Source organism: Spermophilus citellus (assembly GCF_964194105.1).
Source record: "Spermophilus citellus genome assembly, chromosome: 4".
Lineage (NCBI taxonomy): Eukaryota > Metazoa > Chordata > Mammalia > Rodentia > Sciuridae > Spermophilus > Spermophilus citellus.
The window spans coordinates 148021220-148035367 of NC_138185.1; the positions used below are offsets into that span (position 1 = coordinate 148021220).

Sequence of the window (14148 nt, forward strand, 5' to 3'; positions counted from 1 at the left end):
TTCTATGTTTGTCCTGAAGCAGAAAGGACTAGCCAACAAAATTATTCATCATTATCCTTTCTGCCTTGTTAAATGTTCCCTAGCAGGATAAAGCATTTCCACTAATCTGCTGCTTGGTCCAGTTGTAAAATCCTCAAGATAATGCACTATACTTCTCATGAGCAAACAAACTCTCAAAGGTAATTATTCCTAATGAAGGTAATTTCTACCACTACAACTCTCCTCTAGGTCTCTTGGTCACTACAGTCCAGTGACGTCAAATGCCTATTAGTGTCTAATCTTTGTGATGGCTTTCCTTATATCTGTGTACTGAAGATATTGATGCTTTGAGTGTGAAGGGTGAGGATTGAAGACTGGACAGGCATGGATTCCCTCTTCTGTTCCCCACTGAGAGGCTTCTGAGGAACTTTGTGTTTCCTAGTAGGTGCTGACATTTTAAGATCAAAGACAGGAACAGCATTGCTTCTGGACCAGTCAGATGAAGTTAATTTGGAAGATAGCATTTTCCTCACACATATGAGTACATACTTCACATGTAAAGTTGAGACCAAGAAATGGTCCTTTCAATGTGACTCTTGGTGATATGTGATTTAATTTCTAGAGGTTTCCATTTTTTCTTGTAATCTAATTTACTGCTATTGCAAACAGAAGCAATATAGCTATAGTTAGATTAAATCCTTTGCAAAATGGTGAAACAGAATATTTGTATTCAAAATGTTTCATTTCTTCCTTTTATTCTCCTTCTTTCTTTCAGAGTTCTGTCTTCTCTGTGTGCTCATTAAGTTTCTTGGGTCTTAGGTTAGAATACAGCATTTAATCCTGTTTTACCTCCTGGAAAACTCATTTTTGCTACAAATACCCTGAATCTATTTCCTTCTCTCTCTTTTTTTTAAGTATACTTTATTACTTATCTCCACAGCACTAGGTCTGATTTCTAAGGAGATGTGGGAGTAACAACCAAGGTCTTCCCAAGCATTAATGACTATAACTTCATACTCATTTTAGGTAAGTAAAAGTGTTTTTTTTTTCCCTGAGGGTAGAGAATTTCTCCTAAAGAGTAGATACCATTATTTGCCTCCAGTACTTTTATTCACTTCACTTCACCTGCCAGTTGTAATAGCTGAGTTGTAAGTACTAGAAAAAAATTCAACCTTGTATGCATGTATTAATTCATCTCCTAAAACTACAAGAAATGAAAAATTTGTCTTTACTTGACTAGTCCAAAATTGATTCTTATGCGAGTCAGACCACACCATGTAAAATTATTAGAAATCATAATTTATTCTGATCTGAAATAACACATTATTAAGAATGTTACATATACTTAGTCATTATGTTGTATTACAGAATTCTCTCCTATGTGATATTTTAATAAACATTTTCAGTGTGTATATAATGATAATAATCTAAATATTTAACACATAAGGATGATAAGTGATGATGAAAGGCGAAAGGACCTGCTCAGTGTCATGCAGCTACTCAAGGACATAACTGTGGTTTTTAACATGGGTTTGTTTTTATTCTAAAAGCTCTGTACTGAGTATATTACTGTGAGATTATTTAGTATCTTGTATGCTAAGAAACTCAGCTCTTAATTAAATCAATTTGTTCAATGTTTTTCTTCATGGAAAACAGAGTACTTTCTTTTTCTGGGAACTCTGAGAAACCAGTCAGCAAAAGAACAGAAAAGACTGTGGAAGAAGGATTCTTTTTGATGCCTTTCTCACAGAATTAGATAATGTGTTTTTTCTCAAATTTTTGCTCACAAATGCCTCTGATTACACTCTGTTGTAGCACCAGAAGCTTTCCTTCCTTGTAATTAATGCCTCTTTCTGATAGATGCATGTGAAACCCTATTAGCTGATTGTATTGGGTATTATTTCCTTTCCTGTCTTAAAAGTTCATTGCAGTATTTATGTCCTGGAGTCTAAGAGTCAGAAATCCTGAGTATATAGAAAGAGGTGAAAAAGAAAATAAAAGAATGTAGTAGTACTTCAAAGTTCATTGTATTAATTTCCTACAGTCTGTTATACCTTCAAATTCAAGTTGTTAAGCTTTTCAAAAGTCCTAAGGTCATGATTTGGATATAATATGTGATAATATATAAATTAATTTTTTGGTGAATTTTCTAGAAAATTGGAGATTTGAGATATAAGATCATTTTCTGATTTTGATTTATAGTAATTAAAATTATTCATCACATTACCTGTCTTCATGCATAAAACCTTTGGTGAAACTCAAGGAGAGACTAGGAAATTCATAGTTATGATTAAGAAGATGTTAATATTAAAAATAGCAAGTTGTCAGAAATCAGTAAAATAAAAAAACATCTACTATAAATTGATTCCGATGTAAAGAAGATTTTTCAAATTTGAGAAGTCTAATGTTCTTTTACAATTTGTTTTTATTTTTATTATTCTGTATACAACTTTAGAAATTTCTAGATAGCTTATACAAGTGAAAATAACATAAAGCAGAATAGAACATAGGATAAATGAAGAGGAAAGGAAAATCATTTTTCTCTTAGTCTAAATTCCTTATGAGTTCTCATCCTTCCCAACTATAATATTTAAAAGCCTAATGAAATCAAATAAAATACTATTAATAACCCAATAAAATATTCATGGTCATTAACACCATTGACTGTGTATAAAGAAGTTTAATATCTTCAGGGATTAGTTGAAATGAACTAATAGTAGTTTTCTTGATAGGGAGGACTCCATGAGTACCCAAGTCACATACAGTGTGATCTGGGGAGCTCTGAAACTTTAAGTATTGTCAGAATTTTGTATTCTAGTATATAGAATTATAATGCAAGAAGGAGGAGATAAAATAGAATACCTCAAGGCAATGATTCCTCCTACTAACCTATTTACACAAATGCAATGTTGTCTCTCTTTCCCTCCTGGTTAATCTTTTATAAATATGTATGTTCACAAAGGTAGAAAAAACAAGTGCGCATCTTCGTAAGTTTTTACAAAGTGAAAGCTACGATGTAACTGTCAACCACATCAACAAACATAATATTTCCTGAGCTTAGTCCTTTTCCCTAGACCCCTTTTGAGGGTAAGAACTATTGGGCTTTCAACACCCTCTATAAGCTTTGCCAATTTTTAAACTTTAACTACATTAATGAGGCATTTTCTATTATCTATACAATGTCTAATGATTTAAAAAATAGGCCTATAAAAATAAAGAAGAGTTAGAATACCGAAAGCATAACTGGAAAGGAAAGCATGCTTAATTAATGGATTGATCTCTATCTCTCTGCTATTCAGGTAACTGAAGATAGGTCCTTTCCAAAATCAATGAATGAGACAAATCATTCTCGGGTGACAGAATTTGTGTTGCTGGGACTCTCCAGTTCCAAGGAGCTATAGCCTGTCTTGTTTCTCATCTTCTCACTGCTCTACCTTGCAATTCTGCTGGGCAACTTTCTCATCATCCTCACCGTGACCTCGGATTCCCGCCTTCACACCCCCATGTACTTTCTGCTTGCAAACCTCTCTTTCATAGACATATGTGTTGCCTCTTTTGCTACCCCCAAAATGATTGCAGACTTACTGGTTGAGCGCAAGACTATTTCTTTTGATGCCTGTCTGGCTCAGATTTTTTTTGTTCACCTCTTCACTGGCAGTGAAATGGTTATCCTTGTATCCATGGCCTATGACCGCTATATTGCCATCTGCAAGCCTCTGCATTACATGACCATCATGAGCCGCCGTGTTTGTATAATTCTTGTCCTCATCTCATGGTCTGTGGGCTTCATCCACACCACTAGCCAGTTGGCATTTACTGTTAACTTGCCTTTTTGTGGTCCTAATCAGGTTGACAGTTTTTTCTGTGACCTGCCTCTAGTGACCAAGCTAGCCTGTAGAGACACTTATGTGATCAGCTTACTAATAGTTGCAGACAGTGGCTTTCTTTCATTGAGCTCCTTTCTCCTCTTGGTGGTGTCCTACACTGTGATTCTTATCACAGTCAGGAGCCGCTCCTCTGCTAGCATGGCCAAGGCCCGCTCCACGCTGACTGCTCACATCACTGTGGTCACACTCTTTTTTGGACCCTGCATTTTCATCTATGTGTGGCCCTTCAGCAGTTACTCAGTTGACAAGGTGCTTGCTGTGTTCTACACCATCTTTACTCCTATCCTAAACCCTGTTATCTACACTCTGAGGAACAAAGAAATGAAAGCAGCTATGTCCAAGCTGAAGAGTCGGTATCTGAAGCCTGGCCAGGTTTCTGTAGTGATAAGAAATGCTCTTTTCCTACAGTCAAAGTAAACTTGAAGGAGTTTTAACCTTTTCTGAAATTTCTGTGATGTAAAAGTAAATCATTTTAACCTGTAGAGCTGATTAATTTAAATTATAGTTTAATCATGATAATAAAAATATAATAAATTTTTATCAAATTTAATCATCTTTCTGTTGTGGTTTTAGTTCTTCATTGACTTTCTTTGACTCATATTTTAAAATTTGAAATGGTTTTTAAGTGAAGTGTTATTGGTTTTCAAGTCAACAATAAGATCTACTAAAATGTAAACACTTTGAGCCTTGTATGGGTGAAACTTGAATTGTTCATATTTTAATCAATAGGGTGATTTTTGCTCTGTGTGCAGAAGGGAGTACGTTTTCTAAAACAGTGTTTTTTATTGGAACAACAGTGATGAGTAGCTACTGTCTTTCTGAGCTATGTTGTCGTCTTCTTTCTGTCATCATATACTTGTGAATACATCTGTATTACAGGTATTGGGGTCACTCATAGGATGGTTAGTTTAGAGGATCCCTGCATCAAGTCAATTGTTCAGTAAAAAAGATTCCTTGCCTTTTGCCAATGAAATGCTCGATGTATGGAAGATAATTCAATTAAATGGAGATATTTGTGAAAAATAAGGACATTGATTAAGAAGGAGATGAGGAACAATGTTAATGGTTATTTTTCTAGAGGAAAGTCCCACATCTTATAGAAAAGCACATATAACATTTGAAAAACAAATTCTAAGAGGCTACAGGGTGGTTTGCACTCAAGATGAGTTGTGTTCATCTTGGATATCTTTGGATAATAAGTAAAACTGAATGAATTAATAAGTAGATAAATAAGGAGGCTCTCTATTGTTAAAATTAGTATGCATAATTTTCATGAAAAACTAAAATTGGGCAGGAAAAGAATATGGCTGAAATTTAATGAGTTCACTGGAGTGTCTTTTGGTGTTTCTGTGCCCTGTAAAATAGGAAGAAAATGGTTTTGACAATTTGCACTGACCATGCCTCAATAACAAAAGTTTGAGCTACTCAACCATGTAATCAACAGGATAAACTGAATGACTAAACTAGGATGAAGAAAAATCTAACATGAATCTTGAAGGAAGGAAGGAAGGAATCAATTTGAATTATGACTTTAATTAGTTGCAGACTTGTAATATAATTTATTCCAGCAACACTCTTGCAATAAGTTTTTTTAAATTGTATGATCAATCACCTTCTACAAGACTTAATGACAGAGTAGACTTATTCTAAGCACAAGGATATCTTAATGCAAAGTTAGCAAATATTTTGTCTACATTCCAATATACCTTTTTCTTTGCCTGTTTTCAACATAGTGGACAGATCTGTGAAGGTAGCCAATGTTCTCCATCAAGGACTGTTGTTCACTTTACAAAATGCTTATTCTAAACCCAGGGAATTCTGCTCATTATCCAGAATCAGTCAGAACTGGGAAGGTTTACACCCTTATAGAAACCCCTGAATTAGTGGATATTGGCATATAGTGGGTCAATATTTCAGAGTCTTATGGGGGCACACTACATGGTTCATTAAAGAATATTCTAGGAACACTGAATATTCTGGTGGTAACCAGATCATTAAAAAACTATTTATAGGATTTCATCTTTTATATTGCACTTTATCAACTCCCTCAGTTTCTATTATTTGGATGCTGTCCCCAATACACTATTTTCCCAAGTCAAACACACTATCCCAGATGCAGTTCAAGACTATTTCAGGTGATTTTCTATTGGAGGAAACCTTTATAGAGCATCTTTTTATAATTAAGGTTCACATTTTTATTTTTGCTACTTTTCAAAATTTTAATAGATGGTATTTTTATTTGTGTTATAGTATTTACAAATTTCCATTTCTACTTGTTTTCTTTGTCCTTTAATAAGTACTTTTATTCTTTTTTCCTTGTTCATGAGGATTTTCCAGATATTTTATTTATTTAGTTGTATTTCTAGCATAAGATTATTGTGGTCACAGAACAAACTCTAATTTCTGGCAGTGTAAAATGTATACCCACAAGTCTATTACTCTTCTTTACCTATCCATGTGTGTTTGTATGAGGCTCAACATGAGTTAATACTGATATCTCTGACTAATCTAGTACCATGTCTTTATTTTACATCCTTTCTTTTGTATCTGTAATTTTCCTGAAGGGCAGCGAAAAATTCTCCTACACTTTGTCATCTATTTACGTATTTTTCTAATTGCAGCATACTTGAAAATAGCTTTACAGTGGTACACCTCCAACTGCACTAGAAACAAATTTGTCAACCTTTACAAAATGTTAGTGTACACATAACCTTCACCTTTCCAATTAAATCAGAATTCTTCAATTACATGGGGCAGCTGCTTCCCGCCACCCTCACATATTTCAGTGCAGTTATACTTATCTTTTCAGCTTTATTGAGATAAAATTGACATAATTTTTTCATATTTGAGTTATTCAATGTGATACAATACATATTGTAAAATGCTGACCATAGTCAGGTTGATTGAGGATAGTTACCTTTGTGTGTGGAAGAACTCTTAAGATCTATTTTAAAGAGATTTTTAAGTGTGCAGTTATTAGCATGAGGTACTGTTCTGTGTATTAGATTTCCAGAAGCAAAACCTTGCACTTTTGACCAACATTTTCCTCACCCTCTTACTCCTGGAGACCACTGTTCTGCACTCTGCTAATGTGACTCAAGTTTAAAAGATTCCACATATAGTTGAGTTCATGTGCTATATGTCTTTCTGTATCTGGTTTATTCTAACTTAGAATAATGTCTTTCAGTTTCATACATTTGTCATAAGTGTTAAGACTTTCTTCTTCCTGATGACTGAATATTATTCCAATATATGTGTTCTTTACCTATTCATTCATTAATGAACACTTAGCTTGTTTCTGTATCTTGACTTTTGTGAATAATGCTGCAGTGAACATAAGGAGCTGACTTCCTTCCTTTCGTTTGTAGCCAAAAGTTGATTGGAAGATCATCTGGTAGTTCCATTTTGAAATTCTTGATAAAGCTCCAGTTCAACATTGTTCTCCATTAGGTCTGTACCAATGTACATTCTCATCAATGGGTGTTTAAGGTTTCCATTCTCTCTATATCTTTAACATTGCTATCTTTTGTCTTTTTGAGAGTAATTATTCTGATAATCAAGAGGTGATATTTCATTGTGGTTTTCTTTTGCGTCTTCCTGATGGTTAGTGATATTGAACACATTTTTAAATATATTTAAGCCATTGTATATCTTCTCTTGAGAAATGTTTACTCCAGTCTTTTATCCACTTTTTAATCTCATTGATGATTTGCTATTGAGTTGAGTTCCTTATAAATTGCAGATATAGGCTCCAATTTCATTTACTTGCATGTGTATATCCAGTTTTCTTAATGTTACATATTGAAGAGATTGTCATTTTAACATTGTATGTTTTGGCACCTTTGTAGTAATTTAATTACATATAAAAATGTGGACAGAAACCTCTCAGAAGAGGATATACAATCAATCAACAAATATATGAAAAAAGGCTCATCATCTCTAGCAATTAGAGAAACACAAATCAAAACCACTCTTAAATACCATCTCACTCCAGTCAGAATGGCAGCTATTATGAAGACAAACAACAATAAGTATTGGTGAGGATGCGGGGGCGGGGGAAGTTACACTCATACATTGTTTGTGGGACTGCAAATTGTTGCAGCCAATATGGAAAGCAGTATGGAGATTCCTTGGAAATCTCGGAATGGAACCACCATCTGACCCAGCTATCCCTCTCCTTGGACTATACCCAAAGGACTTTAAAGCAGCATAATACAGGAACACAACCACATCAATGTTTATAGCAGCACAATTAACAATAGCTAAACTGTGGAGCCAACCTAGATGTCCTTCAGTGGATGAATGGATAAAAAAAATGTGGCATATATACACTATGGAATTTTACTCAGCAATAAAAAAGGAGCATTTGCAGGTAAATGATAACGCTAAGTGAAGTTAGCCAATCCCCAAAAAAACAAATGCTGATTGTTTTCTGTGATATAAGGAGGCTGACTCATAGTGGGGTAGGGAGAGGGAGCATGGGAGGAATAGATGAATTCTAGATAGGGCAGAGGGGTGGGAGGGAAAGGAAGAGGGCAGGGGATTAGCAGGGATGAGGGAATGTGATGAATAGCATTATCCAAAGTATATGTATGAAGACATGAATTGGGTGTCAACATACTTTATATACAAACAGAGATATAAAAATTGTGATATGCATGTGTAATAAGAATCGTAATGCAAAAAAAAAAGTACATTTATAAAATCATGAATTGGCATGAACATACTGTATATAAAGAGATATGAAAAATTGTGCTCGATATGTATATTAAAATTGTAATGCATTCTGCAGTAGTGTATTTTAAAAAATAAAATCAAATAAAAAGAGACCACTTTGGATGCATATATAATTTTACACTTAATGAAGCTTTTTTGACATGAAAAAATAATAAAAATGTGGATTTATTTATAGGCTCTCTGTTGTGTTTCTTTGATCGGTGAGTCTTTCTCTTTTGCTGGAACTTGTTTTAGCCATACTGAATTGTTTGTTTTGTTTGGTTTGGTTTGACTTTTGGTATGACTTTTAGGATTTTTTTCTATTTCTGTAAAAACAAACATTGGGATTTTGATAGTAATTGTACAGAATCTTAGATTGCTTTGGATAGTATGAATGATAGTATGATGCAATATCATTTCTTCTACTTCATGAACATGAGATGTCTTTCCACTTATTTGTGTATTTTTAAATTTCTCTCATCAACTTTTATAGTTTTAGTGTACAGATCTTTCTTGTCCTCGGTTAAATTTATTCGTAAGTGTTTTATGAAGTTCACAAGTAAAACTGTTTTCTTGCTTTCTCTTTTGGATAATTCAATGTTGGTATATAAAATTATTATTGCTTTTTACATGCTAATTTTTGTCTTATAAACTTACTGAATTTATTTATTAATTCTAACAATTGTTGGTAGATACTTTGGGACTCTTTATATAAGATCATTTTCAAATAGAAATGCTCTAACTTTTTCCTTTCTTATTTGGATTCATTTTATTTCTTTTTCTTGCCTAATTTCTCTAAGTATTTCAGTATTATGTTGAATAAAAGTGATGAGGATGGGCACTCTTGTCATGCTCCTGATCTTAAAAGAAAAGTTTTTCACTTTTCACCATTGAATATGTTAACTTTTTGTTTGTGAAATGTGCCCTTTATTGTGTGCCTAATATGCTGAGAACTTTTTGAATATTTGTTTTATCACAAGCAGATATTTGATTCCATCAGTTTGGTGGGCATTTTTAATGTGAACACAGATGCGTAAAACTCCTTCTAGTCCCTTGGCAGAACAGGCTGTTAGTAGAATTGCAAAGAAGTGGGAAGGGAGTAGTTCTCCTAAGTTGCTGGGGCTCTTTCAAGTCCACAGCAAGGACTGTAACCACTAGGACTGCAACAAGTGCATGGGTATCTCCTCAAAGTGACCTTTCTCATACCTGGATTTACCAGGATTTCAGAAAATTCTACTTGGTCCCAAACCCTAACAAAAAGCTCTTTATTACCTTAAAAGAGTGTACTATAGGGATACTGCTACATCGATGTTCATAGCAGCACAATTCACAATAGCTAGACTTTGGAACCAACCTAGATGCCCTTCAATAGATGAATGGATAAAAAAAAAATGTGGCATTTATACACAATAGAGTATTACTCAGCACTAAAAAATGACAAAATCATGGCATTTGCAGGGAAATGGATGGCACTAGAGCAGATTATGCTAAGTGAAGCTAGCCAATCCCTAAAAAACAAATGCCAAATGTCATCTTTGATATAAGGAGAGCAACTAAGAACAGAGAAGGGAGGAAGAGCATGAGAAGAAGATTAACATTAAACAGGGACAAGAGGTGGGAGGGAAAGGGAGAGAGAAGGGAAATTGCATGGAAATGGAAGGAGACCCTCATTGTTATACAAAATTACATATAAGAGGAAGTGAGGGGAAAGGAAAAAAGAGAGAAATGAATTACAATAGATGGGATAGAGAGAGAAGATGAGAGGGGAGGGGAGCGGGGGAGGGGGGATAGTAGAGGATGGGAAAGGCAGCAGAATACAACAGACACAAGTATGGCAGTATGTAAAAACGTGGATGTGTAACAGATGTGATTCTGCAATCTGTATACAGGGGAAAAATGGGAGTTCATAACCCACTTGAATCAAATGTATGAAATATGATATGTCAAGAGCTTTGTAATGTTTTGAACATCTAATAATAATTTTTAAAAGCTCTTTATTAAAAATTTTTATTTATTTTATTTTATTTTTTATTTGTTTGATTATTTATTTATTTATTTATTTGTGAATGGCTGCTAAATGTTTGTTTCTGTGAGGAGATGTGGGCTGGGAAACTTTTATTAAGATATTTTGATGATAAAAAAGCCAACGGTGTGACCCCGGAGATCCAGGCTGTCTGATTCGCGCGGCCTGCCCCGAGGCTACAGAAGGCGTGGCGCCCCAGAGAAGGGGTTAACTAGTCAGCAGGGAATTAAGTGGCTGCAACACGGTGGTATCCCACCAGCCAAGCCCAAGCCCGCACTGACCCCCGGGCTGAGTTCGGGATTGTTGACGGGGACGGAAGCGGTACAGCCCCACCCCCCACAAGGGACACTCCACTAAGGTAACCAGCGGCCACCATCTTGGACAGCTGAAGTATCCACCGCCACTGTCCGACAGATTGCAACAACAAAACAGGCACAGAGTACAGTTTGAACTGCCGAGAATCATCACTGAGGGGAAATCTGGTCTAGCAGGAGAAACCAAGGCTAGCGGGAGAAACCAGGAGCCTAGAGGCAAGGCCCTCGCGACTGGGCAGCTGTAAACTGCAGGCCCACCGGCGACAGTTCACCCACTGCCCACGTAACTGGGCGGTAGGAGAACGCCCTCCCGTTGGTGACGGATCACCTGCCCGCGGCCTGTGATACTGGGCGGCTGGAGTCTACCCGCCTGCCACGACCGGGAGCTGAAACCACACAGAGACAGTCCAGTCACACCCCCCCATTAGGGCACCCCGGCAAGGAGACTGGGGCCCGTCATAGCAGAGTAGTGTCGTCACTGGAGCTCGAACGTCGGAATTCCTTCCCAGCGGAATCCACGTTAGCAGTCATACTTCAACAACACAAAGGAGAGACATCAGAGTAATACAGAAACAAAACAAATCTATAGAGGAGAGCAGAAACACGACAATCAAAAAGAGCTGGAAAGTAACGTGGACAACATGAGAAAACAAGGGAAAAAAGGATTACAAACAATGCAAGACTACTCAATTCTACAGGAGGACATAGAAACTTCAGAAACAGGTATAGGGAAAGAACTCAAGGCATACCTAACTCGAATGGAAAGGAATATTAGAGAAGACATGAGACAGCAAGTCCAAGAAATAAAAATATATTTTGAAAATGAATTAAACAAACAAATTCAAATGGCAAAGAACGAGCTCTACCAGGAGATAGAGATATTAAAAAAAAAATCAAACAATAATCCTAGAATTACAGGAAACTATAAACCAAATTAAAAACTCAAACGAGAATATTACAAATAGACTTGATCAAGTAGAAGTCAGAACATCAGATAATGAAGACAAGGTTTATCAACTTGAAAAGAATATAGTCAACACAGAAAAGATGCTTAATTCCCACGAGCAATCTATTCAAGAGATATGGGATGTCATAAAAAAACCAAATCTGAGAGTCATAGGGATAGAAGAAGGCACAGAGATTCAAACCAAAGGAATGGACAGCATATTAAATGAAATAATTCTAGAAAACTTCCCAGAGATGAAAGATGGAATGGATTGCCAAATCCTGGAAGCCTACAGGACCCCAAACATTCAAAACCATAATAGACCAACCCCAAGACATATAATTATGAAGATAGCCAACGTACAGAACAAGGAGAGAATATTAAAAGCTACAAGAGAAAAGAGGCAGATTACTTTCAGGGGTAAACCAATTAGGTTAACGACAGATTTCTCATCACAAACTTTGAAAGCGAGAAGATCCTGGAATAACGTATTTCAAACGCTGAAATATAATGGATTCCAACCAAGAATACTATATCCAGCAAAATTGAGCTTCAAATTTGACAATGAAATTAAAATCTTTCACGATAAACAAAAGCTAAAAGAATTTGCAGCAAGAAAACCAGCTCTGCAAAGCATTTTGAACAAAACACTACAAGAAGAGGATGTGAAAAATAGTGCCCAAAACTAACAGCAGGAAGTATCTCAGTAAAGGGGGAGGAAAATAACCAAAAAGCAAAACTAACCAAACTAAAATAAATAAATAAAGAAGCATGACTGGAAATACAAATCATATCTCAATTGTAACCTTAAATGTTAATGGCCTAAACTCACCAATCAAGAGACATAGGCTAGTAAACTGGATCAAAAAAACAAATCCAATAATATGCTGCCTTCAGGAGACTCATATGATAGGAAAAGACATACACAGGCTGAAGGTAAAAGGTTGGGAAAAATCATACCACTCACATGGCCCTCGGAAACATGCAGGAGTGGCCATACTCATATCGAATAAAATCAACTTCAAACCTAAGTTAATCAAGAAGGACAAAGAAGGTCACTATATACTGTTAAAAGGAACCATCCACCAACAAGACATAATAATCATCAATTTGTATGCACCCAACAATGGAGCTGCAACGTTCATAAAACAAACTCTCCTCAAGTTCAAGAGTCAAATAGACCACAACACAATAATTACGGGTGACTTCAACACACCGCTCTCGCCATTAGACAGATCCTCTAGACAAAAACTGAATAAAGAAACTATAAAACTCAACAGCACAATCAATAATCTAGACTTAACCGACATATATAGAATATATCAACCATCATCAAGTGGATACACGTTCTTCTCAGCAGCACATGGATCCTACTTAAAGATAGACCATATATTATGCCATAAGACAACTCTTAGTAAATATAAAGGCATGGAGATAATACCATGCACCATATCTGACCATAATGGAATGAAATTGGAAATCAATGATAAAAGAAGGAAGGAAAAATCCTACATCACATGGAAAATGAACAATATGTTATTGAATGATCAATGGGTTATAGAAGACATAAAGGAGGAGATGAAAAAATTCTTAGAGTCAAATGATAACACAGACACAACATACCGGAATTTATGGGACACAATGAAAGCAGTTTTAAGAGGGAAATTCATTTCTTGGAGTTCTTACCTCAAAAAAAGAAAAAACCAACAAATAAATGAACTCACACAACACCTCAAAAATCTAGAAAAGGAAGAGCAAAACAACAGCAAATGTAGTAGAAGACAAGAAATAATTAAAATTAGAGCAGAAATCAATGAAATTGAAACAAAAGAAACCATTGAAAAAATAGATAAAACTAAAAGTTGGTTCTTTGAAAAAATAAATAAGATAGACAAGCCCTTAGCCACGCTAACGAAAAGAAGAAGAGAGAGAACTCAAATTACTAACATACGGGATGAAAAAGGCAATATCACAACAGACACTACAGAAATACAGAAGATAATTAGAAAGTATTTTGAAACCCTATATTCCAATAAAATGGAAGATAACGAAGATATCGATAAATTTCTTAAGGCATATGAATTGCCCAGATTGAGACAGGAAGACACACACAATTTAAACAGACCAATAACAAAAGAAGAAATAGAAGAAGCCATCAAAAGACTACCAACTAAGAAAAGCCCTGGACCAGATGGGTATACAGCGGAGTTCTACAAAACCTTCAAAGAAGAATTAATACCAATACTTTTCAAGCTATTTCAAGAAATAGAAAAAGAAGGAGCT

General features: G+C 35.5%; 1 protein-coding gene across 1 annotated transcript; it reads left to right on the plus strand.

Annotated features, from left to right (window-relative positions):
• Positions 1-3281: 3281 nt before the first annotated feature.
• LOC308646080 (olfactory receptor 4K15-like) lies at positions 3282-4283 on the plus strand (the record flags this gene model as incomplete). The annotated part of the gene is given in 2 exon segments (XM_081288628.1): positions 3282-3377; positions 3381-4283. Coding segments are annotated over 2 exon segments (972 nt in total). The 5' UTR covers positions 3282-3308.
• Positions 4284-14148: the final 9865 nt, after the last annotated feature.